We start from the raw sequence: 24,107 nt of genomic DNA, 5'->3' as shown, positions 1-24,107 counted from the left end.
AAATAATCCTTCATTTGCAGCATTACAGCTCAACTGCTTCTTCCCTAAATAGGTCTTGCAGAATTTTGAGCAATGCTTTCACTGTTTTGCCAACAAATGTACAGTACATAAGTAAAAAGAACTAAAATGGCCTGAACCATGGAACAGGAAACCATGTGCAGAAATGTACTGTTTAAGTCTGTGAAAGGGAAGTTTCTCAAACCTGGGACAATATCGAGCAGGCTTTGCTCAGCGTTTATACTGAGCAGAAGGGCAGTTCCAACTGAATTGGCATTACACCCCCAACTGCACCCTGTAAGTAGCTAGCCATGCTGTGTGATTTTATCCACTTTTTGATGATTGAATCTTAACTTGAAAGTTTCCAAGTGAGCTAACAAATTTAGCATACTTTGTGTTGCCGAGATTGAAAGCAAGTAGGTAGTATAGATAACATTAACTATTAGCTAACTCAAAGTAACTAGCATAGCTAACTAAACAGTATAACGACCTAGGTTGTTTACACAGAGATTGGTTTTATTGGTGTCCCATTCAAAGCTTGTGTTGTCATATAAATGTGTAATATAATTGGCATGTTTGTCAATCCCATTGTCAAGTACATTTCTAATATAGTAGTAGAAGCCATAACTCAGAAGCTCAGAGATATCCACTCTATAGCTTATTTGCTCCTCGAGAACGTTGAGACCTCACCTCCGAAGCAAAGGTAATGTTACCTATTTTAAGTGTATATATGCTGCATTATAAGGAAATCTTGTATAAATTACCATTATTCCCCTTCCTTCAAACATTAACATATCTACTGTCTTGATCTATTGTCTTGATAACCTACAGTTGCAATCGGAAATATTCAACCCCCAAAAGATTGTAATGATTTACCAATGAAAGTTTGTTCAAGGAGCTAGATTTTGCTTTGGGAATATTTTAGTATTTGATGAACATGGATTAACTCATACATAGGATAAATCTCACTCAAAATGGATTAACTCATACGTATGATAAATCTCACTCAAAGTGGATTAACTCATACGTATGATAAGTCTCACTCAAAATAGATGAACTCATACGTATGATAAGTCTCACTCAAAATGGATTAACTCATACGTATGATAAGTCTCACTCAAAATGGATTAACTCATACGTATGATAAGTCTCACTCAAAATGACTGACAAAGGATACCAAACAGACTGACTGCTTAGAGGTGGACAGCCGGGTTGGAGACTAAATGAATTGACTTTGCCACACGGATCCCAGGAAATGGGGGTGGTGCCAAACACACACACACACACACACACACACACACACACACACACAGAGACAGAGAAAAGTTAGGATTGAGTAAAAAGTTAGACAATGGCTCTAATTGGCTTTGGAAAACACAAGAGACTGGGAGGAACAAAGTTCCTTTAAAAAGACTGACCAGTCATTCATACAGTGAGATCACCCATGGAGCATCTTCTTATTGTGATTTATTGACTGCAATAAAGCTTCAGATTTATACATTCAGCTTCCAGTCTTCTGATTGCAAAGGTACGAGGAAGTTTTTTTTTCTCCTCAACAATGACTTCTTTACTAGTTGAGTGAAACAAATCAACAAAGAACATGTATGATGTATAGTATTCATGTTATAACAAATTCTATTTGCATCAAACAGAAACTCGTCACATTTCGCTGTTTCATAAAATCGGGAGATCTGTATTAACGCATTTAGGCAGAGAATACATACAATGAAAACACGTATACACAACAATACATGCGTGGTTATTAACCTTATAAAGAAAATCTTATCGTGTTGTTAACATGAAGTTCTTGGACACCAGTATTTTCAAGTCCCAGCTGTTCCAGCTGTATTTAAAGTGCCAGCTTTCCGACAGGCCGCAAGTGTCGGCCTGCTTCCGCGATAATGTACCTGCCCGTTTCAGGAACAATCCCGTGTGAAACAGTAATCCAAAACGTTATCCACAAAAACGAACCCAATCCTCTTCTAACTCAAAAATCGCAAGGCATTACCATGCGTAAAACAGGAACAAAAAAGAAATATCACCCTTCTCACCGCTTCCCGAGCTGGAAGGAATCTTCCGTATTCCGGTAATCCTCAATGCTTTTAGAACGGACTTGAGAATAACCTCAGTGGAAAATGTAAACAATAAACATAAATAAAGAAACAAAACTACTTTGAAACAAAAATAGGCCTTTGGCTGTCTAAGTTGTCTCAGATAATTCCTAAACCTTAGCTTGCCGCCACTACTCCCTTCAAACACCTTCCCACCACCCCCTTTTGAGCGCTCACCTGCCTTCAGTCAACCCAGGAGCGTCTCTAGTTAAAGGGCTAGCCTCCTAATTTGAAGGCCTAGGTGTTTGCTACTCATCCCATTATTCTAGTCAGATGGGGTCATGTACATATATATATATATGGCTAGACTGGATTTATGTCCAGCATACATATAAAAAGGTACCGGAGAGCCTTTAACTGACTTCTCAGTACCTATATCAAAACACCTAGTTTATGTGAACATCACAATGTGTAACAGAACATTTTGTTAATATAGCCATGTCACAATTATTCAACCCTTATATGGGCCATTCTACCGAATTGGTGCAAAGTCAGGTTGGAAATATTTTGAAAGTTTGTATGTTTTATTCCCAAAACTTTGTCCGTATATATATTGTACCATATCTAAAGTACACATATCTAGTAAATGAACCGTCAATTTTTATATTGTATTTTCAGAATGTGTTGGAATGTTTTTCCTCTCCCAAAAATTGTCACTACCGAAACATAGTAATAAACTATAGTAAAAACATATTATTATTAACCTGTTCAGATTGTGTTTCCTTCCCTTCTCTGAAGAGTATTTTTACAAATATTTCTTGAAGGTTTTCACAATGAAATCAATCAAAATGAAATTTTTACCAAATTTCAAAGTTCAATTTATACAATTCATCAAAATCTAAGTGCAACATTTCTTTGTAAAATGCAAAATACTGATCATATTGATTCCAGAGTTGATGATTGATGAAATTGAACATACATTAAACCAATCAGTATCATAACATTTTAGTTGATAACTCAATATACTTTATTTTTTACAAAACATCCAGTGTTTCGGTAGTGACTGCACTGTTTCGGTAGTGACTGCACTGTTTTGGTAGTGACAGCACTGTTTCGGTAGCTATTTTGTTTGCACAGTTGTATCATATTTCCTCAACCTTATTGCTTAATCTTAACTCATACCATGCTTTAGGTTGGGAATATTAAAAACACAAATGTTTTGTGCTTTTGCTGTCTTTTCCTCCATGATTTTCTGACCTTCTTTTGCTCCCTGTTGGATAAATCACTGATACATTTCAACTTTCCTTCCTTTCGTTTCTTATTTCTTTCTCTTTCCTTCCTTAAATATTCTTGGTGTTTCACTGGGTCATCCCTCACTCTTTGTCGGTATTCTCTCAGCCTCTCTGCTCCACATTTTCCTTTTGGCATTTTGTTGTCTTATGATTCTTTCTCTCCTGAACAATTTCAGATAGAAATCAGCATTATCTACATCTTTACCATTTAGTCCACATAACACATTTATTTAAAAATGATGGGATTGAACTACTTACCATTCCATTTTGTCACTACCGAAACGATCATGTCACTACCGAAACTTTACCATATGTTTTGGTAGTGGCTGTTTCGGTAGTGACTGTTTCGGTAGTGACAATTCTATATCACTGCCTGGTTATAAATGCAGGGGTGTGGCTAAAAAACAGGCTCAGCCAACGGACTAAAACTCCTGTGTTTCGCCAGTGCCCCGTAATGGTCCGCGACGGCCGCAAGTTAATTACTGCGACATTTCTAACATACAACTCAGAACGAGGAGAACACAGTCAGTAGTAGCCTAATCTATTAAAGAGTTGCCTGAATCTATTAACAAGGTCATGGATTGGTGGCTTAAGACAGGGACAATGAAAAGAAAATTAAATGAGAAAGCCTCTGATACAGACAAGGAGAAAGTGCAACGGCGAGATGGTTCAGCCGCAGTGGGCATCATGCCACCGCGGAGCTGCATTCAAACAGCGTTTTTTTCTCCCGCTGCGGAGACAACAAGATGATAACTATATTCTGTGTTGTGTGCCGCTAAGAATTGTCTGGCGCCAGGTCTGGGTAGGAGGCCTGTTGTTCCGGGGATATACTATTTAGTTAGATGGTCCGCACGTTTTTTTTTATTGGCTAAGAAAAAGTTTGAGAAACACTGGACTAGCGGTATGTCCGTGTACCTGGCATCATGGATTCCCAGAAATACCAGGCCATTTTTAAAGAGGAACGTGATGCCTTCTGTGGGGAAATTGAACCTTGGTGATCATTGGACTCTCCAGCAAGACAACGATCCCAAGCACACCTCCGAGTCCACCAAAGCTTGGTTGAGAAATACATTCTGGAATGTCCTGGGGTGGCCTTTTCAGTCCCTGGATTTAATTTTTTGGTGGGATTTGAAGAATGCCATTGCAGCACAGAAGCCATCAAACATCAGTGAGCTAGAGGCTTTTGCAGGTGAAGAATGGGCAAAGATTCCAACAGAGAGGTTTAAGAAGCACTTACCGAATACACTTATTAGAAGTTATAAAGGCTAAAGGATGCTCCACAAACCCAAACCAACCTGGGGGTTGAATAATAGTGCACATGCACATTTGTGAAAAGAGTTATATTTTTCATTTGAACTCAAAGTTAACTCAGTTTATGTTCTCAAAATAACAAAAATCTGTATCAATAAATATTCGTTGTTGTTTTAATGAGGCTTTTTGTCATATATTTCATTAACCTTGACTCACATCACTATAACGTCTTTTGAGGTGAGGGGGTTCAATATTTCCAATTAGAACTGTAGTTAATGGCCCTATGTAGGAGAGGCTATGTTGTCAATTGAACAAACTACTGCAATGTCTTACTTCAACACTGCTGAAGGCTTCAAGAAAAGAAAAATTCTTTGGGGGTGTAATATCTGACCGCGCAAAAGAGGGACCTTCTGAGCTGTCGACCAACTGTGCCATCACAGTGAGTTCTTTAGACAGTGTCCATCTGTCATTTGCAGCACAACTTAGGACAACTGGTTTTGGTCTGTGAAAGTGTCAATCATGAACAATGGCCAGGAGCCATCAAGTCTAATGGTCAATAGCCAACCATGAAAATGCAAATCACTCAGGGGCTGTTCTAACTGAAAGGCACTTGTAACAACACAGGCAATGCAGTATTTAGAAGAGTGCTATAGCACAGTTTACTGAGCATATGCTATAGCTTTACTTTATCACTATAATGTAATTTTGACCATTGACTTTTTTTATCGGTGTGTACATACACATGTGACTTATTCACAGAGTCAATATGCACATTTTCTGTGTTTGTTTGTCTTGTGGTTTATATTGTATAAATGCACTTGTGAATGCTGACCGTCCACAACAGCTAAAGGGAAAGTTGTGTATAAGCTTCACTTTCCAAAATCCAAAAAGGTAGGACACAGGGTCAAACCAGTAAAGACAGGGCCAAGACTTTGTAGTTTTACATAAAAAAAAATATTTATTTCAAAATGTGCAAAAGAAACTAAGCAAAGGTACAGCTGAATAAAAAAAGACCATTCTCACTTCACAGGTTATGTCTTCAACCTGACGATCCTTGTCTTCAGATGAAGTTGCCTTTGACCCCCCCTACCTTATGTGGATGCCGTCCAGCGGATTCCTGTGCCTCAGGACCTGTCTCCTCAGCATGACGGACTTCCCATGGAGCAAGTCATTGCTGAGCATGTGTGTGTGTTGAGCTTCTGTCAAGGGGGATCTGAACCCCACGTACTGCCCTGCAGCATCATAAACTCATGCACAACACCACACATGGAGGGATGACAACACAAACACTTCTTCCAAGGATCACCCAGCACCAGCTGATAAACCACCTGTAGGTGTGACATGTCTACATCATCTGCATGGAGAGGAGAGGAGAAAGGGAGAGGAGGAAAACACATATTGTTTGTTTTTATTAGTATTTATTTGGTTCAAAGTTTATTATTGGGTCATATTTGTATGATGCTGAAGCAAATTAACGGCGTCAAATCAACCACTGTGTGATGATTATGTGTCTCTTCAGTGCTGACCCTAGATCAGATCAGACAGTCTGTGAATTAGTAGCCCAGTTTAGTTACCTGCGGTATTTACCCACAACATATATTTTCTCTCACAAGGGGCATGTGTTTAAAGTTTCAACAAGAACACCTTGTTGAAAAACCACTTTGATAGCCATTGACGTAAGGTTATTTATTAATAGTAAGAAGGTAAGTCCTAATCAGATCGCCTATACAGCAGGGGAGTCGTAAACAACAAGTGATACTGATATTGACTAAAGGCTTCTATATTGTCTATACTTTTGTTCACCTAAACAAATATCTAATGGATAGCCTACTGAAGTCATGACATTTAAAAGCAGCACTCTCAATTCATGAAAACACATTTAGAATGTGCTCTTGCTGTCCAGAGATCCTACTAAAAATTGCATGTCCAAACTAACATCATATAATTGTTGTTGACAGAGCAACAAAATAATTAAATATTCTTGTTACAAACTTGTGTGTGGTAACACGTTCACTGGTTAACTGGAAACACTATGTGACAGAACTTACCACTCAGAAGTGTTCATTTCCAGTATCCAAGCAACTGGTTGTTCCTCAACATCTGTCTCCTCCTCGAATGAAGACTCAAACATGCACAGTTGGATGCCCAAATGCACCATGGGTCAACTTTGTCTCTCTTCTCTCTGATGTCTGGCTACTGTAACATATCGTTTTTAATTTGTGTACTAACTTTGTCTCTCTTCTCTCTGATGTCTGGCTACTGTAACATATCGCTTTTAATTTGTGTACTAACTTTGGCCCTCATTCTCGAACATTTTCTGAAGTTTCTTCTGAAATGTTTCTTACGGGCTTCGGAAAAACAACGTAAGCAAAAGACATCCGCCAAATTCATGCACGCTTGAAAATGCGGTCCTACGCAGCAGAAGTTTTCTGGGCTGTGCTCCCCCGGAAGAGTTTTCTTAAATTGAAAGCGCGTTCTCGTGCTCCTGAATTTGCATACATACACGCCCTGCCAGCTCCTTATAAGGGCACGCAACCGTAGTGACGTGTGCAGTCGGAATCGACCGAATCTACACGAAAGCAAATCGTAAACGAGTCATGTCAAAGCGGTTTCGTGTACATTACATTTAGTCATTTAGCAGACACTTTTGTCCAAAGCGACGTACAAGGGATAGAACAGTCAAGCTACGAGCAATAGAGACCTAGTGTAACAATAAATACTACTTTACATAAGAAATAGAAAAACGAAATAGGAAATAAAAACGAAGTGCAGGAATGTAACTGCTATAAGTGCAAGTTAAGCACTAGTCGAAGTGCCAGTTAGGAAGGGAGGTGCTCTCTGAAGAGTTGGGTCTTCAAAAGCTTCTTAAAGGTAGAGAGGGACGCGCCTGCTCTGGTAGTGCTAGGCAGTTCGTTCCACCAACGTGGAACTACTTGAAAATTCTGGATTGCCGTACTTGCACAGACGGCAGTGCCAAACGACGCTCACTAGACGAGCGCAGCATTCCGGTGTAGTCCTTTTATTTATTTTATGACATCACGGTGCCTCGTAGAATCATGACTATAGGCCTACATGTGAAACGTAATTGTTAATGATACTTTAATCCGAGCATCTGTAGAGTTGATGTGAACGCAATCACCAACGATTTCTCACAAATTAATTAACACGGAGAGTTTTCTTAAATGCGATTCCTCAAAAAACCACAAGATGGCCCACGGGGCCATCTTGTGGTTTTTTAAGGAATCGCATTTGAGAAAACTCTGGCCGAGTTACGACTGCTATTTCGAGTTCGGAAAGTCTTCTGAAGTTCAGAGCAAATCCCAGATGAGAGAACTTTCATGAATGCCGAATGTTGTCCTAAATCCAATTCCTCTTAAATTCCTCTTAAATTCCTCTTAAATTCTTCTTAACTGCGTTCGAGAATGAGGCCCTTTGTCTTTTGGGGCAATTAGGGGCGAAATGAAAATTGCCCCAGACCTCTCTTATTGACTCTCATGTTAAATAATTATTTTTCACAAAACAGAGCTCTCAATGCATTCTCCATGGCTTCCGGGAGGGCTCGCCCCTCCATGCTTTCGTCATACGTAATAGGACGGTTAAGCATATAGAACGTCCTATGGCTTCGGTCAAGGCATATTCTGTCAAGATGGCTAACATTCAGTGCAACAACTCTATTCGCTCTTTGAAAGAAACTTTTTAGTCGGCGTACTAATGAAGATAAATTGTCAACAAAACAATTAGGACTTCCTAGACCAAATTTATCAATTCAACAGGTTTCTACAAAGGGTGGGAAATCCTACATCCAAGAATTGGAACGAAAGAAAATCGTGGCTAGCAGGCTGTGAAGTGGCGGTCTGTATTCCTATATACCACTGTTTGTCTTCCATCAATGAGACATGTAGCAGGCCGATCACATTTAAGTATGTGATTACTTCATTGATTGATTGATTTAATTCATGTTAGGAGAACCATTAATGTTATAAGCATCAGTTTAACTATCTCTAAGAAAAGCTAAATCAGTATTCCTAAACGCTTTTCATTCATGCCTATCAGAGTCTCGAATTTTTCCATTTCAGCTCACGCTCACAAGTCTTCAGTGAATTAATTATACTGCAGCTAGCAAACTGTTAGATTGTTAAGCTAGACAGTTAAATGAGTGCAACACTATTATCTGCATACCTCTACCAACCTTAGATAAATATCCAGTTTGTTGACTTGTCAGGATCCATTTCAACTGTGTGGTGGGATGTTTGTTGACTCGCTATAACATTGCCTTTTCCTCAACAACCTTGTAGCTAAGGCTAGCACATGCACCATAGCCTGAATGACAAGACTGTCACCTAGTGGTCACTCTCCATTGCCTTTGTTTGGAGGGGGAGGGGGTGGGGGGCACATTTGTATGGATCAATACCGATTTGTTGTGTGTGGACCACGAAAAGCAAAAAGAATGTTTCAAAACTACGTCAATGGAAGCTTAAATGAATGTATGTGTTGATGATCCACAAATTCAGATTCAGCACTTGACATGCAGAATTAGATTTAGAAATGACATTTCAGATTCAGCACTTGACATGCAGAATTAGATTTCCAAATGACATTTCACCACAAATATACACGCAGAGTATGATGTATCGCTACAAATTATGAAGTGTATATTTACAAATAGGCATTCATTTGGACAAATCAAATTTGGACATTTTTCTTACCATAACTACAGGCCTGATAAATGAATGATTATGCTTAACACAGACCTCATTGGGCATTATTACAAACCTATATTACACGACAATAGAATGCTAATAATGGGCCAAAACCCAAATACTATTAGAAATTGTTTGAATACAGGAAGCATCTTGTAGCTTTCTCCACCAAATGTTAAATAGATTTCACTTTTTCCCATGTAGCTTTTGAAAGAGTTGGAATATTTTGAAGAATGATGTCTTTATCTGTGCGGTTTAATAACAATGTCTGTAAATGTATGTAAATGAAATGTTTAAAGAAAAAGATGTCAATATGTTGAATACTTATTTCCCCCTCTACACATCCATCAAAATAATCCAACAAAACAAAGGTACCTGGAATGAATTTCCCCTGAACAGCTTCTTTGTACGCCCACCATCCTTCATGATCTTTGGATGGATTTGGTTGAGCTATTGAACAAGGGACAACAGAAAACAGGAGCAAGAATCAGCCATGACATTTTCACATTTAACATTCATTGGGCCTCATTCTCGAACGCAGTTAAGAAGAATTTAAGAAGGAATTTCTTCTGAATTGGATATAGGAAAACATTTGGCATTCATGAAAGTTTTCTCATCTGGGATTTGTTCTGAACTTCAGAAGACTTTCCGAATTCGAAATAGCAGTCGTAACTCGGCCAGAGTTTTCTCAAATGCGATTCCTTAAAAAACCACAAGATGGCCCCGTAGAAGTGTTAATGAATTTGTGAGAAATTGTTGGTGATTGCGTCAACTCTACAGACATCCTCAGATTAAAATTATTATAATAATAATAATAAATACGAGAATATTTGTATCATTAACAATTACGTTTCACATGTATAGTCATGATTCTACGATGATCTACTGATGTCATTAAATAAATAAAAGGACTACACCAGAATGCTGCGCTCGTCTAGTGAGCGTCGTTTGGCACTGCCGTCTGTGCAAGTACGGCAATCCAGACTATTTTCATTTGTAGTTCCACGTTGGTGGAACGAACTGCCTAGCACTACCAGAGCAGGGGCGTCCCTCTCTACCTTTAAGAAGCTTTTGAAGACCCAACTCTTCAGAGAGCACCTCCCTTCCTAACTGGCACTTCGACTAGTGCTTAACTTGCACTTACAGCAGTTACATTCCTGCACTTCTTTTTTATTTTCTATTTCGTTTTTCTTTTTCTTATGTAAAGTAGTATTTATTGTTACACTAGGTCTCCAGTGCTCGTAGCTTGACTGTTCTCTCTCTTGTACGTCGCTTTGGACAAAGGCGTCTGCTAAATGACTAAATGTAAATGTACACGGACACTGCAAATGTAAGTGAATAAATAAATAAGCACTAAACTCAATCGCGTTAAAATAGCCATAGTGGAATATAATGGACACATCTATCCTGCAACAGTACCTCCACCTCTACACCGGTTAGATCTGCGTTTACTTGTGCTCGCTTTCCGCTTTGACATGACTCGCTTACGAGTTGCTTTAGCGTGGACTCGGTAGATTCCGACAGCACACGTCACTATGGTTGCGTGCCCTTATAAGGAGCTGGCGGGGCATGTATGTATGCAAATCCAGGTGCACGAGAACGCGCTTTCAATTTAAGAAAACTCTTCCGGGGGAGCACAGCTCAGAACACTTCTGCTGCGTAGGAACACATGTCCAAGCCTTCATGAATTTGGTGGAGGTCTTTTTCTTATGTTGTTTTTCCGAAGCCTGTAAGAAACATTTCAGAAGGAACTTCAGAAAATGTTCGAGAATGAGGCCCATTGACTCTTAGGACATGCGAACAAGTTAGGACATGCAGATCTTATAATCTTTATTTATATAGTACATTTAAAAGGCAAAAAATGAGCTCGTTTGAATCTCAAGACAAAATCACTTCATTAGAATGTGGTAATAGCATAAACCATTCCAAACATTTCTGATCTTGCTATTGCTCAAATTCAAGGATTTCCCGCAACTCGTGTGATGGGTTGCAACAGAGTTTCCAAATTTACTGGAAATGTGTACGTTTGTAAAAATGGGTTTTGGAAAATCTGCGAAAATAAGGTGTGAGCGAAACAATGCCAGTAGAAAACCTCAGCAAACCGTTGTTGTCATGTTGTCATGAGTCTGTCTTTTGTAACTAACTGATGTCAACCCTGTGTATTGACCACACCCATGGATTTACTGCAGTTTATTCAACATTACATAATCATGTCACGTGAAACGGAATGCTTTGAAGTTGTGGTGCGAGTGCTAGTACTACTAGCCAGTCAAAGTTGTATGAAGAACTAGGGACAGGCATTTCAAGCAAAACTACTACCCCCTCCCTGCACGCACATACACACACACAAACGCACACACACACACACACACACACACACACACACACACACACACACACACACACATACACACACACACACACACACACACAAATACCTCATTCCTACTCACAGTGAAAAAAAATTATTGAGGATTTATTTTGTGTTATGGTGTTGTGTAGGAATGGGCCGTACATTTTTAAGTCAAATCGTAAATCGATCCCCTGGCGACCTATACCATAAACAATAATCTTCTGACATGCTTGCAACAGAATTTTGAACATTGAATTAACATGTTGGAGAAGGGCAAGGGGGAGGTCTAATCTATCTCCTATGTGGGTTGCTGCTGTAGTCACTCCTCCTGATCTACTTGCAGAGTCCCTCTGCCTAAACCTACCCACCCCAATCACAATGTAGTGCACTTATTCTACCCCATACTCTGTGCTAACATTTATCTGCCGTATAAATAATGGCCACCAACCACTGACACAGTCTTCTGTTCCATTCCTCTACTCACCTTTGTAATAGTAACCTTACAATCACACTGTTTACCCACTAAGATGTTCTACAATACTTGAATACTCTCTGGCTCTGGCAAATGTAACTCACAAAATCGATATTTATTAAAAAAAAACGATATTTATCGGAAAAAACATAAACGGAATAAACCCACAAAACCAACCTGATCCACTTCTAGGTTTTAGCTGATTGACTTTAGCTGATAGGTAGTAGTATTTAATAGATACTCATACATAACTGTGTGCTGGGTCCTCTGTCAGATACTCGGCCACCAAATAGGTAGTAGTAGCAGTTTAAGCTTTTGAGAACCGTGAAAAGCGCTATATAAATGTGATACATTATTAGTAGTAGTAGTGATAGGTACCGAGGCAACAAATATAACGCATTATGTTTCATCAGAATATAATATTTAAACATACTGAACCGCTCAACATTAGACTCAACAGCAATATCTCCTAGGTTAAAAACGTATCTCCACACAGCAATAGTTTGTATTGGCCTATCTACACCGCCTTCACATTCTTAAAGTTGTCATATTACCGCTACACATAAGACTATATATCCATAAACATTATTATATTATGTGATTTGTTTACAGGTGTCTACAGGACTCAATGAGAGCTTTTCACATATTGATTTCATCTTCATCTATCCACAGATCAAAGACATGCACACACAGAAAACAAAAGATAGCACTCATACCTTAATAAAATAAATAGTAAACATTTTGTCATTCATTATTTTATCAAACAGAGATAATTACGTCCTATTCAATGGTGACTGATTTATGTTGTGAAAAACTATTTTGAAAAGCTATGGATTACATCTGGTCTATTTCAATTGAAGTCATCTGTTTTGCATACCGCAATTGATTCAATTGATCTGCATATAGCATCTGTGAAATAGTCATTGACTTATTGTTAATGTACAGAGCGTTTTAAAGAGTGTAAGGATGACATCTTGGAGGCATATCTTGTATTACACTGATATTCTCTACCTGACCTCATCATCTCACTCAGCCCTCACTCAGACCTGCTCAAGTTAAGAACTATCGGCCGGGCTTGCTTCCCTTCTTCACAACTTCTCTTCTTATCCGAAGCTCTTGACAGGGCGGTTTTCATGGAATGACCTCCTTGATCCAAATCAGTCAGGTTTTAAGAGCGACCACTCCACTGAAACAGCTCTGTTGTCTGTGACAAGAGCTCTAAGGGCAGCTAGTGCTTCATCACAGTCCCTGGTTCTTATTTTTCTGGATCTATCAGCAGCCCTTCACACAGTGAACCTCCTGCGCCCATCTAACTGACCTCCATCAAACATATTTATGCTCTTTCTGGCCCACTGCGTTCCCCCAAGGAATTATGTCTGACACTTCCATCCCTTCACGCAAGACAATCAGATCAGACTGTTGTCTTTTGTGGTTCCTCATTGGTGGAATGAGCTACCAAATCAATCAATCAATTTATTTATTTGATCAAGAGGGACAGTGTACATTTATGAACATTAAAATGTAAATGCACCCAATTATAGCCAAAAGGCTAGTTTCCATTGGCAGTCCCCCTGCCAGAGTGAAAAAAAGCTTTAACGTATATATCAAACGAAGCAAATTAGGATGGGGTATTTTGTTATTTTGTTATTCATGTTGTTTTAAATGGTTGTATATTTCGATTGAAAATAAAATTCCATTATTCAATGCAAAAATATTCACTTTCCTAAAATTCAGTTCCAAAATATTTAGAAGACTGAATTTTGACAGACTGAATTTGTGAGGTTGAAAAATTGGTTTAATATTACCATCTGAATGATGAAGATGGTATTTTAACAGCCAAATATTTTGGAAGACAATAAATGAGCAGATATGTGGACACAAAATAACAAAATACCCCATCCTAATTTGCTATTGGCTAAATTAGCCAAGATTATCTGTTCATAGGCACTGATGGGTGCCATTTTCCTCAGAATTGGGAAGTCAGAGCTGGGTATGACGTCACCACGTTCCAGTCGGAAAACCAACCATTGTTGACCATTGTTAGTAATCCCAGAAAAAATTTGCAATTACAATTGCTTTGGTATTCACATTTCACACTTCAGAACTCTCCAGTGCTTTGTCTTAACCATTTCTGGGTGCTTTTTGAAGTGTGCTATGGGTCATTGTCCTGCTGGAAGACCCATGTCCTCTGATGGAGACCCAGCTTTCTGACACTGGGCCCTACATTGCGGCAAAAAATGATTTGGTAGTCCTCAGATTTCCTGATGCCATGCACATAGTCAAGGCATCGGGTTCCAGAAGCAGCAAAGCAACCCCAAAACATCGGTCCACCTCCGTCATGTTTGACTGTAGGGGCCGTGTTCTTTTCTTTGAAGGCCTCATTTCGTTTTCTGTAAACTGCTTTACCGAAAAGCTTGTTCTAGGTTTTTTATCCACCATTCAACAATCCTTTGTTGCATTCTGGCAATTTTCCTCTTCCTTCCACATCTAGGGAGGTTAGCGACAATGCCATGGGCTGTAAACTTCTTGATGACACTGCGCACAGTGGACACAGGAACATTAAGATCTCCGGAGATGGACTTGTAGCCTTGAAATTGTCCATGCTTTTCTACAATTTTGGTTCTCAAATCCTCATATAATTATTTGCTCTTCTTTCTTTTCTCCAGGCTCAGTGTGGTATACACAGACACACAACACAAAGGTTGAGTCAACTGCTCCATTTAAACTGGTTGCAAATGTGATTTCTATATTACCAGCATCTGTAACTTGCCACAGGTGAGTTTAAATACAAATTAAAGGAGCATTACCTGCTTGAAATACAATTATTTCTTACAATTTTGAAAAGGTGCCAATAATTTTGTCCAGTCCACTTTTGGAGATTTGTGTGGAATCATGTCAGATTTGGCTTTTCTTCTCTGCTTTTTTGGGTTGTTGCAAGCAATAGAAATCAACATGTGAATACCAAAGCAATTGTAATTGCTACAATTTTCTGGGAGAATTGGTACATTTTCTGACAGAAGTGCAGGGGTGCCAATATTTTTGTCCATGGTATATGAACAGCTAGCAGAGCGGGTAACGTCACAATAGGCGAATGTTCCACCATTCATTTCAGAAGAAAAAAGAGGGATGACAAATGACAATAACAAAAGAACAACATGGGGTATTGCAATAATGTTTGCAAGAGATTTAAATGGGATCAGGACATATGTGTCAGAGTTGGAGCAGTGTCAATATCTCAAAAGCACTAGGGTCAGAAGTGGCGCCAAAACACGGGTGGAATAATAGTAAAACTTAAGCATTTACATAGAGCATTCACACAAATTCAAGCATTGTTATTGTTGGGCTTTTTTTTTCCATTGTATTGCAGTACAGACAAATTCAAGCACTGTTATTGTGATATGTTAAACTAACAGGTTACAATACACATGGTAAAACCATACCCCCTAAATGGTCCAAGCTTTTGCACACATGCATCCCCACCTTTGCGTGCAGGAGTTCCAATCGGAGCAAGCAGCTTCATTTGCACATTGTAATGATAATGTCCACTCGTAAACTGCATTTAGTTCTCGTCTAATTGATCTAACCTAGGTAGGCTACTATATAGTGAAACATTAAAACATCATCAATGATAGTTACCTTCTTTCGGACGGTAGGCTAAACCTGAGCCCAGCTGCCATGATCAATAATGAACAGAGTAGCACTACAATTTCAACCTGTCTATAAATCCGCATGACTTTGCGTAGCCTAAATAATTACATAAATCAAAATCAGTGTATCTCTGTCCTGTTGCTATGGAAGGTAACCTATGCTAAAGTATCTCTTTGACCCACAATTGGAAGTCTAGTGAATCAATAACGTACCCATGATTAACGTTTCAAGTAAATGTTTTAAATGTCTGAGATAACACGGGCGACATTAAATTTAGGCATTGTTACCATTTTACGTTAGGCACAGCAATGTTACCATTTTACTGAGTTCAGTCGCATTTAGTTCATACTCACCTGAGGAACAAATGATGAGGTTGACATGGAAAACGATAACTACTTCCCAAATAATATCCATCGTCTTTATTTTAGGCACTTCCCGTTTTACTAAAGAATCTTGCAGCTATTCAGTTCCCCCAGATCGTATCGCGCTGCTGCACACCTACAAAATGTGTCTTCTACGATACGCTACATAGCAGATTTACCTTGTAGACAGGACGCCACACTTTCTAATACACTGGGATCTTGACTAATATTCTATGAACAGATTCTATATATTCTAAATAGAATGACGAATAAAAACTGTTAATACATTAGCCTACATTAAATTAATCGGATCAGATGCCAGTAGTTTATAATTCCGACTCACACAAGCCCATAAACCCATCTCTTGTCCTGTTGTAAAATGTCACGCTGAGAAATAGACTTGGACGTGACACTAACGCTATCTAGTCCCTAATTTTCCACCAACAGAAATGCTCACCATGATCGGTAACCTATGCTCAAATCAGACAGCTGAATCAGACAGCGACCCACGTACCGCGCACTTTAGACGGGGGAGGGGTACAACGTGCTTCGGGATACTGAAATTCATTTGAACAAGTCTGTTATTGAAACTACATAGGATAATTACCGGTCTATTTTTGAATACCTTCTTGAAGGATATCCGCTTAAAATCTTCGTGGGAACGTATGTTATTTTCGCTTGAGTCATTGCTTAAACCTTGACTCCAACAGTTCAAACGATGTTCACTCAAAACCGCAGAATTCTGCACGAAGCCTTTGCCTTTCAATCATCCAGAGAGCATTTCCTGCTGCTCACCACAATGATACAGTCCATTACACCATACAGGACTAAAGGAAATATCCAGTAAATGCATTTATCAACTCGAATGAATTCGCCAAACCGAATGGCAACTACATGCACAAAGTCAGGCTATTACACATACTGCAGACCATTCAGATTGTTTTTCCAAATCTGATCTGTCCAGTGTGTTCTGTTTCGATCGTGTTCAATGTGTGTTCTGTGTATGAATTTCTTGGAATATCTGCATTGTGCTTTATGTCAGTCACAGTTGTCTTCTGAGGCACCGGCCTTGCTGAGCCCACCTATTACTCCTTAGCTCAGATTTTCACTGGATTTGTAGCACCTGTCACAGTTGGTACACACATGGACTGCTTGCAGTTAACTGACACAAGAGTGCAAGTGACCATTTCTCTCACCAACCAAACTTCACCCCTCACCACGCTCCACATGGAAGACTGCCCCTAAGCTGCAAAGTATATGCAAAGTTTGAACTTCATAATATGATGTCACAATCGATTTCAAAGACAGGTGTTAAACCGATGCTCTAGTCTAAATTCATTCTGCATGCATTTTGCACCATACAAATCTGTTTAATTTACAGTAATATCTGTTTGCTGGCCTACGGAGGACAGCAACAATACTGTATATCTGATGTCAGATGAGGAGGGCTACATCTTGGACGGAAGGCCAGCATGGGTGGACCACTCTCCAGTCTGTAGTACAGAGTTCTGCTCTATGTAGTGCTACAGAGACTACAGGACACAGACCAGAAGTCTCTTGTCAATAATGTGTCAGTGTGGATAGATTTGAATAGATTGCGCCAGGAGCTGGGTCCTTCTTGGGAATGCTCACAAGTACATATTTTGTCAGTTTAATCATCTATATTATTCTATATCTAATTTATGTCTAATAAAAGCATTTCTGACCTGACATCACAGAATAAGTAAAATTTGATATGTATATTTCAATATACCGTAGATTAAAACATGATTTACATCTCAGAAGTACTTTTAATCAGGTATATCTTGCGAGATGTAGACCAAAATGAACCATTACTAACATTAAATGGTTAAATCAAAACACTGGATACTGGTGAAGAAATTAAAACAACATACAAGCCATGCTCTGATTGGTCTGATTGGTGATGACAGCACTGATAAGAATGTTTTGTGGGTGCAGTTTACCTCAGATTAGGCTGCACAGTTAGCCTGGCTCACCTCAGTTTACCTCAGATTAAGCTGCACAGTTAGCCTGGCTCACCGCAGTTTACCTCAGATTAGGCTGCACAGTTAGCCTGACTCACCGCAGTTTTCGCTGGGATTATAGTTTGGATGTGCTTCTGGCCAAGATGAAACCATGGGGCATTCTGGGGGGCCCATCAGCGACCAGAGTGGGTGACAGAGCGCAATGATATTGAAATGTTTGTTTTGAAATGTAGTTATGGCGATGGTGGCAGGGCTAGAGCTAAATGAAGCGATACAAACAGTAATAGCAACACTAGCAAACATTGAAGAATTGAAGCCGGAGCAAGAATGTGTAATCTTTTCACTGAAGGCAAAAATAGTATTGCCTTATTGCCACCAGAGTTTGGGTGAAGCCTAATATATCAGTTTGCACCATTGGTAGAGAAGTAATTGGGAAGATACACCATATGGTGGTCAATGCCAATTGATTAAAGGCTGGTCCAATTTCTCTCTAGTGCTTCAGAACCTAAGGAAGAAATTGACGACTACAGCACAATTGACAGCGATAATGTCAAATTAGCCAGAGATACCACTGAAACATCAACTTAAAGTGTGAGCAGAGACTGAGGCCGGGCTTGTAAAAAAAAACTTCTTTAGGACACATAGATTTCAAACTTCAATGAATCAGTCTAGAGCACCATACACTAGTCTTCTATATCAGGCTCTGTCCCTTACCCTAGGTAGTCTGTGGCATGCCCTAGTAAATTGTTATATCAGTTTATTTTGTGAGGACCCTAATTACCAACACAAGGATGTTATATCTCATTTTATTACAGAAATGATTCTTACATTTGCAACATATTTTTATTTTATTTTGTAACACTGGATCAGCCTCCAATTGATGACTCGTACAAGAGGTTTAGCAGTCTCAGATGTTGGGCATGGCCTGTAAACACAAAGGTTAAAATGGACAGTAAGAGGTGTCGCTAGTTTCAACACAATAAACCCCACTTCAGCTGTTAGCCCCAACATGCTAGCTATCACAGTTTATTTCTCAACACAACAGCTCTCTTCAACAGTCTTTAACTTTGACTAGAAAGTTAAGCATTGTAGAACTTACCCCCCTCAGCCCCCTCTCCATTGCCCTAATGATTCCTGCCCAGACACCTCCTCCCAATCAAATACCGGCAAAACATGACACATCCAACAAGACAAGACACAGGGGGAGGGGACAGAACACACATTCACACGCTCCAGCACACTTCCACAGTACCACAGAATCCAGCACATGGGAATGGACCTCTGCACTATAATATCATTCAGACCTTGAATTGGCAGTGCTGTCCCGTCCACTTTAACAACATCAAAGATGGTAGAATATGGCACTTTTGCTCTGCACAGACAAAAACTTAGAACTGTCTATTATGATAATGGATAATTGTCAGTCAGGCATGTAATTGGGAAACCACATGCTTTCATATCAGGTAGAAGCAACTAACCTATGAAAAAGCTGACATAAAATAAATGAAGCCTTTGTGTAGATGAAACAATTCCCATTAGTGGTGTTAATCTGCTGAGCATTAGAGATAAGGAGGAATGGTTGACCTCAGGACCATTTGTTGATTAATAAAACAGGCAGGGCTCTTCAGTAATTTACTCTGAACAAAAATGAATACCCATCAGTGAAAAATCAAGCCAAAAAGAATTGAGGTATGAAATTTCTGTCGCATATTCAACAGTGACATCAAAATCTTTGAGCTGGATGAATCAGAGCATCAAATTTCCATGTGTTTATTCAAAAAGGGTGGGAAAGGGTATATACAGGCCTACATGTACAGTACACATTATCTCTCTCTCTCTCTCTCTCTCTATATATATATATATATATATAGAGAGAGAGAGAGAGAGAGAGATAATATGTATACTATTTTCACTTTTGTTTGATAAATATATGTACAGTATACGTGTGTGTGTGTGTGTGTGTGTGTGTGTGTGTGTGTGTGTGTGTGTGTGTGTGTGTGTGTGTGTGTGTGTGTGTGTGTGTGTGTGTGTGTGTGTGTGTATAGCTGCATGCAATGTATCGGGGGGTTCAAAGGGTTCATCATCAAGGGTTTATCGTAATACAAAATACTTCACCAACAAATGTGTAAGTAATGGTGTTACAAAATACATGATTGTACTCTGGCTATACTGTACTAAGCTAATATCAATTTGTAGGCTCTTTGAGTCATATGAAGGAGGGTTGTGTGGTCAGTGATAAGTAAGACGCTCATCAGAAGATGCTGGGGTGGAGCAAAGTAAACTTGGATGTGACGCAGTGATGTGTCATTCGTAATGAGAGCTCCCTGTGGTATTAGAGGGCAACAGATGGGTATACAGTCAGTTCTGTTTGGGAGTGCTATGTTTTGAGATGATTCTTAAAACAATAAAGAAAGTCTTGCATGGCAAAATGGAAGGCTCTGAACATGAACCGTTTCTAAATGATAATGGTGAGAGTCCTATTGCTTGTTGCTGTACATGGACATCATACAGACATGGTTGTCCACTACACTTATCCCTTTTCCCTGTTGTTTCTTCCTAACTTCCCTCTCCCTCTCCCTCTCATGTCTCACAGGCCCTCACTCAACTCCCACCCAATGCTTTTTTCGGCCAGGTTCCACATTTGTTAGGGAGCTCTTTGTTTTACAGACAATCCTAAAAGCCAATGAAATAATAAATCCACACTGAATAGAGTCGTTACAATTCAGAAACTAATGTCATATTTTACAATAATGAATGTGATACAGCTTTGGTGAAAAACAGAAATATACTGTATGTTTAGCTAGGTAGTTTAAAGGAAAATGTAAGGTAACCTAAAAGCACTTGTGTGAAGTGTGAAACTATCTCTTTTTTTCCCCACAAAAATGTGAACATTGACTGGTTTATATATCTACATAAAAATGTGTAGCCTAAAATACAAGCATGGATTTCACTAAACTGCAGAGATGTTTTTGCCCACTGCTGTCCAACATCCACACACATACACCCATATCTATACTACTTTGTTCCATTGGCTCTGATAGATGAAAACAGGGTTTAGATATTGTATAGTGGCTAAGGTCACATTGACCTATTTGTTGTAGGTAATTCACACAAAGTGGTGCTTAGCTTGAACACCTGCCTTAATACCTAACATTTTGTCTGATTAAATTCAGGAATCTGATTATCTCTTCATAACCAGAGAAACTGCAGGGGATTAGGGTTAACAGTGTAATTAACACAACTGGTTACATCATATATTGGCATTTGAATTTTCCCACTCACATACTTTGTGCAGGTAAAAATGAAAATGATTAATACACTATCTCCATCTCACACACACACACACAACTTCTCAATGTTGAAAAAAAAAAGAATAACTCCTGTGGTACTTTATGTGTGGTATTCTATTCTGGGCGCTGCCACAGTTTTCTACAGTGAATGCCTGTGATTTCATGAATGCCTTTGTGGATTTACTCTCTAGTTCTCCATTGAAGCTTTGAAGGAGTTAAAGTACATATCACAAATAGGTGATTGAGTTAAAGTACATATTACAAATAGGTGGTAATGGAGTTAATGTACATATTACAAATAGGTGGTGATGGAGTTATAGTACATATTACAAATAGGTGGTGATGGAGTTAACGTACATATTACAGATAGGTGGTGATGGAGTTAACGTACATATTACAGATAGGTGGTAATGGAGTTAACGTACATATTACAGATAGTTGGTGATGGAGTTAACGTACATATTACAGATAGGTGGTGATGGAGTTAACGTACATATTACAAATAGATGGTGATGCAGGAGTACAGGTTGAAGACATTTTAATACTCAGTGGGTCAGTACCAACAATGGAAAGAATCATGAGTTCCAAAAGCACAGAGAAATAACTAAGGAGTCATACTATACTATACTATACTATACATATATGGTTCAAGGCCATTAGCTCTCCCATTGATACCTTTCAACAATACAATGACATGGTCATAAATATTAGATGGGGCACTTATTTGTTCATGAATGTGCCTTTCATATTGACATAGGTCTAAACGACCAGAGTAATCGGATTTGGTCTCTGTGAGCATCCGTACTTACATTTCATCATGCTAGCTGTGTTAGCATTTGAAATGACAGTTTGAAATTACAGTTAAACTTCATCTTGTAGAGAACAAATCTGACAGTACAACTTTAAGACCAAATTAAATATTCGTCGCGCCGCTAAGTGTTCCACACTATAAGGTACATGCAAAATTACAACACTATTTTACAAGTTTAAATTAGGTCTAAGTAAAGCTTAAATGCCATATTTTTGTGGGAGCTTATGTTTCTTTCCATAGTTGCCCGAAGTTGATCACGAGAGTGAATGTAAACATGACAACGCCGAATGTGTCCGATAATTGACGCGTGCCGGTAATTGACGCAGTTAAGATATGTATGGGAGTGCAAGGATAATGGTCTGTCAGATGACAGATATACACACATACACACAAGCTCTTCAACATATCTCAAAGTAGTATCTATCCTCCACAGACTCTACCTGGCAGCCCTTCACTTCAACGAAAAATGCATCCCCATACAAGAACATAAGCTGGTGTGCTGCAGTTTAGAGAGAACATCCCAAAGAACAAGAAGGGAGAATGCACAGCAAAGCCAATGAAAGTAAATCCAACCTTCCGTGAGTGTCACAAGCTTTTATTGAAAATTCCACAAAGTCAAACAATGTAGAGACAGGCATTATAGTGAACATATAAAATAACTGTCATCTTTAAATGGCCTTCATAAAGAATAGAATAATGAAAATAATATAAATTCTAAAAAGTGAAAACTGTGCAACACTGCATCAGGGTTATTGGATTATTATTATGGATTAAAAAACTATACAATCTATTTTTTCTTTGACGCAGATTTTCAGGACCCGGTCCCATATGTGGATGAGGTGCTGAAGATCCCCATCCCCGAAGATCTCTCTGCCCAGTTTGATAAACCAGACAAGCTGGAAGCAATAGCCAGCTACGTGTCAAGGTTCAACCGAGGGCAGGTCTGAACCCCACATACCTTCCCTGAGCATCAGGGAACTCTATCTGTATCTGTAGCAGCACGCAGGAGGGCAGCAACACTCAGATTCTCTCTATAGATGCTGAATGCATTCTGTAGTGAGAGCACATTCAAGCACACAGGTTCAAGGCCAGGATGATCACCCCTGCATGCTGGTTGGTGATGATGACTGCATAATTACAATGTCATTAATCTCCCTGCAGCATACATTCTCAGGTTCTGTAGGCATTTTTTCACAATTGGCACAAATACACCTGTATCAGGAATGAGATTCAAAAAGTGACAATTTTGCAGGTGCAGTTTATTTGAATGTTGTGTTACTATTAAAGACAAAGGTCACCAAATGCAATGATTTATTGAGAGAACAATATTTAAACACTGTAATAAATGGAGGTAAACATACATTACAACAAGTTATGGCGTACACTTCCTGCTTGGTCCATTACTGATGTCAGATAACATTGCTGGCTGAAACATTGCAGCTTGAGATTTACAGCTTGGGATTTACTGGTGTAGTAAGCATAATGTTTAGTTTTCCACAACCAGTAACTTGTATAAACACACTGTTTTTAAATACTCGAGTCACTAGCATTGGGTTGTCCTTGACACACGGCCAGCAAGACCGTGTGACCTTAGCCAATGTACAAACATCATTGTCGAAGTGACATCAAGTTAACTAACCATTCAGAAACATCCTGTTGAAGCCTAGATTCTCAAACTTGTTCGGGAGCCTCTTCTTGTTCAGGGTCTGTCTCTGGTTCAAAACGATATGAGTGCACCGCTGTGTCAAGTCTCCAGCAGCCATATTTATCCCAAGGTACATGCTCAACAGTTGCCATAGTAACGCCAAAGCCCGTCTCTGGTATCACAAAATGTACTTGGGTGAGCACACCCCACGGAGGAGGGGGGGGGTGGGGTGAGCTGGCCTATTAGCATT

The 24,107-nt window shown here is 39.2% G+C and overlaps 1 protein-coding gene across 2 annotated transcripts in view; it reads right to left on the bottom strand.

Annotated features, from left to right (window-relative positions):
• The window catches only part of ca10a (carbonic anhydrase Xa), a 38,005-nt gene extending 21,313 nt beyond the window's left edge, over positions 1-16,692 (bottom strand). For both annotated transcript variants that reach the window (XM_012814543.3, XM_031561023.2), the window contains exons 1-2: positions 16,118-16,692; positions 9,667-9,741 (exon numbers count right to left, since the gene is read on the bottom strand). In XM_012814543.3, the coding sequence (XP_012669997.2) occupies positions 9,667-9,741; positions 16,118-16,178 (136 nt within the window). In that variant the 5' untranslated portion in view covers positions 16,179-16,692. The remainder of the gene's footprint in view (positions 1-9,666; positions 9,742-16,117) is intronic.
• Between the last annotated feature and the right edge of the window lie 7,415 nt (positions 16,693-24,107).

The sequence above is a fragment of the Clupea harengus genome, chromosome 23 (genome assembly GCF_900700415.2).
Source record: "Clupea harengus chromosome 23, Ch_v2.0.2, whole genome shotgun sequence".
NCBI lineage: Eukaryota > Metazoa > Chordata > Actinopteri > Clupeiformes > Clupeidae > Clupea > Clupea harengus.
The sequence above is the reverse complement of the archived record's forward strand: the minus strand, read 5'-3'. Positions and strand labels throughout refer to the sequence as shown.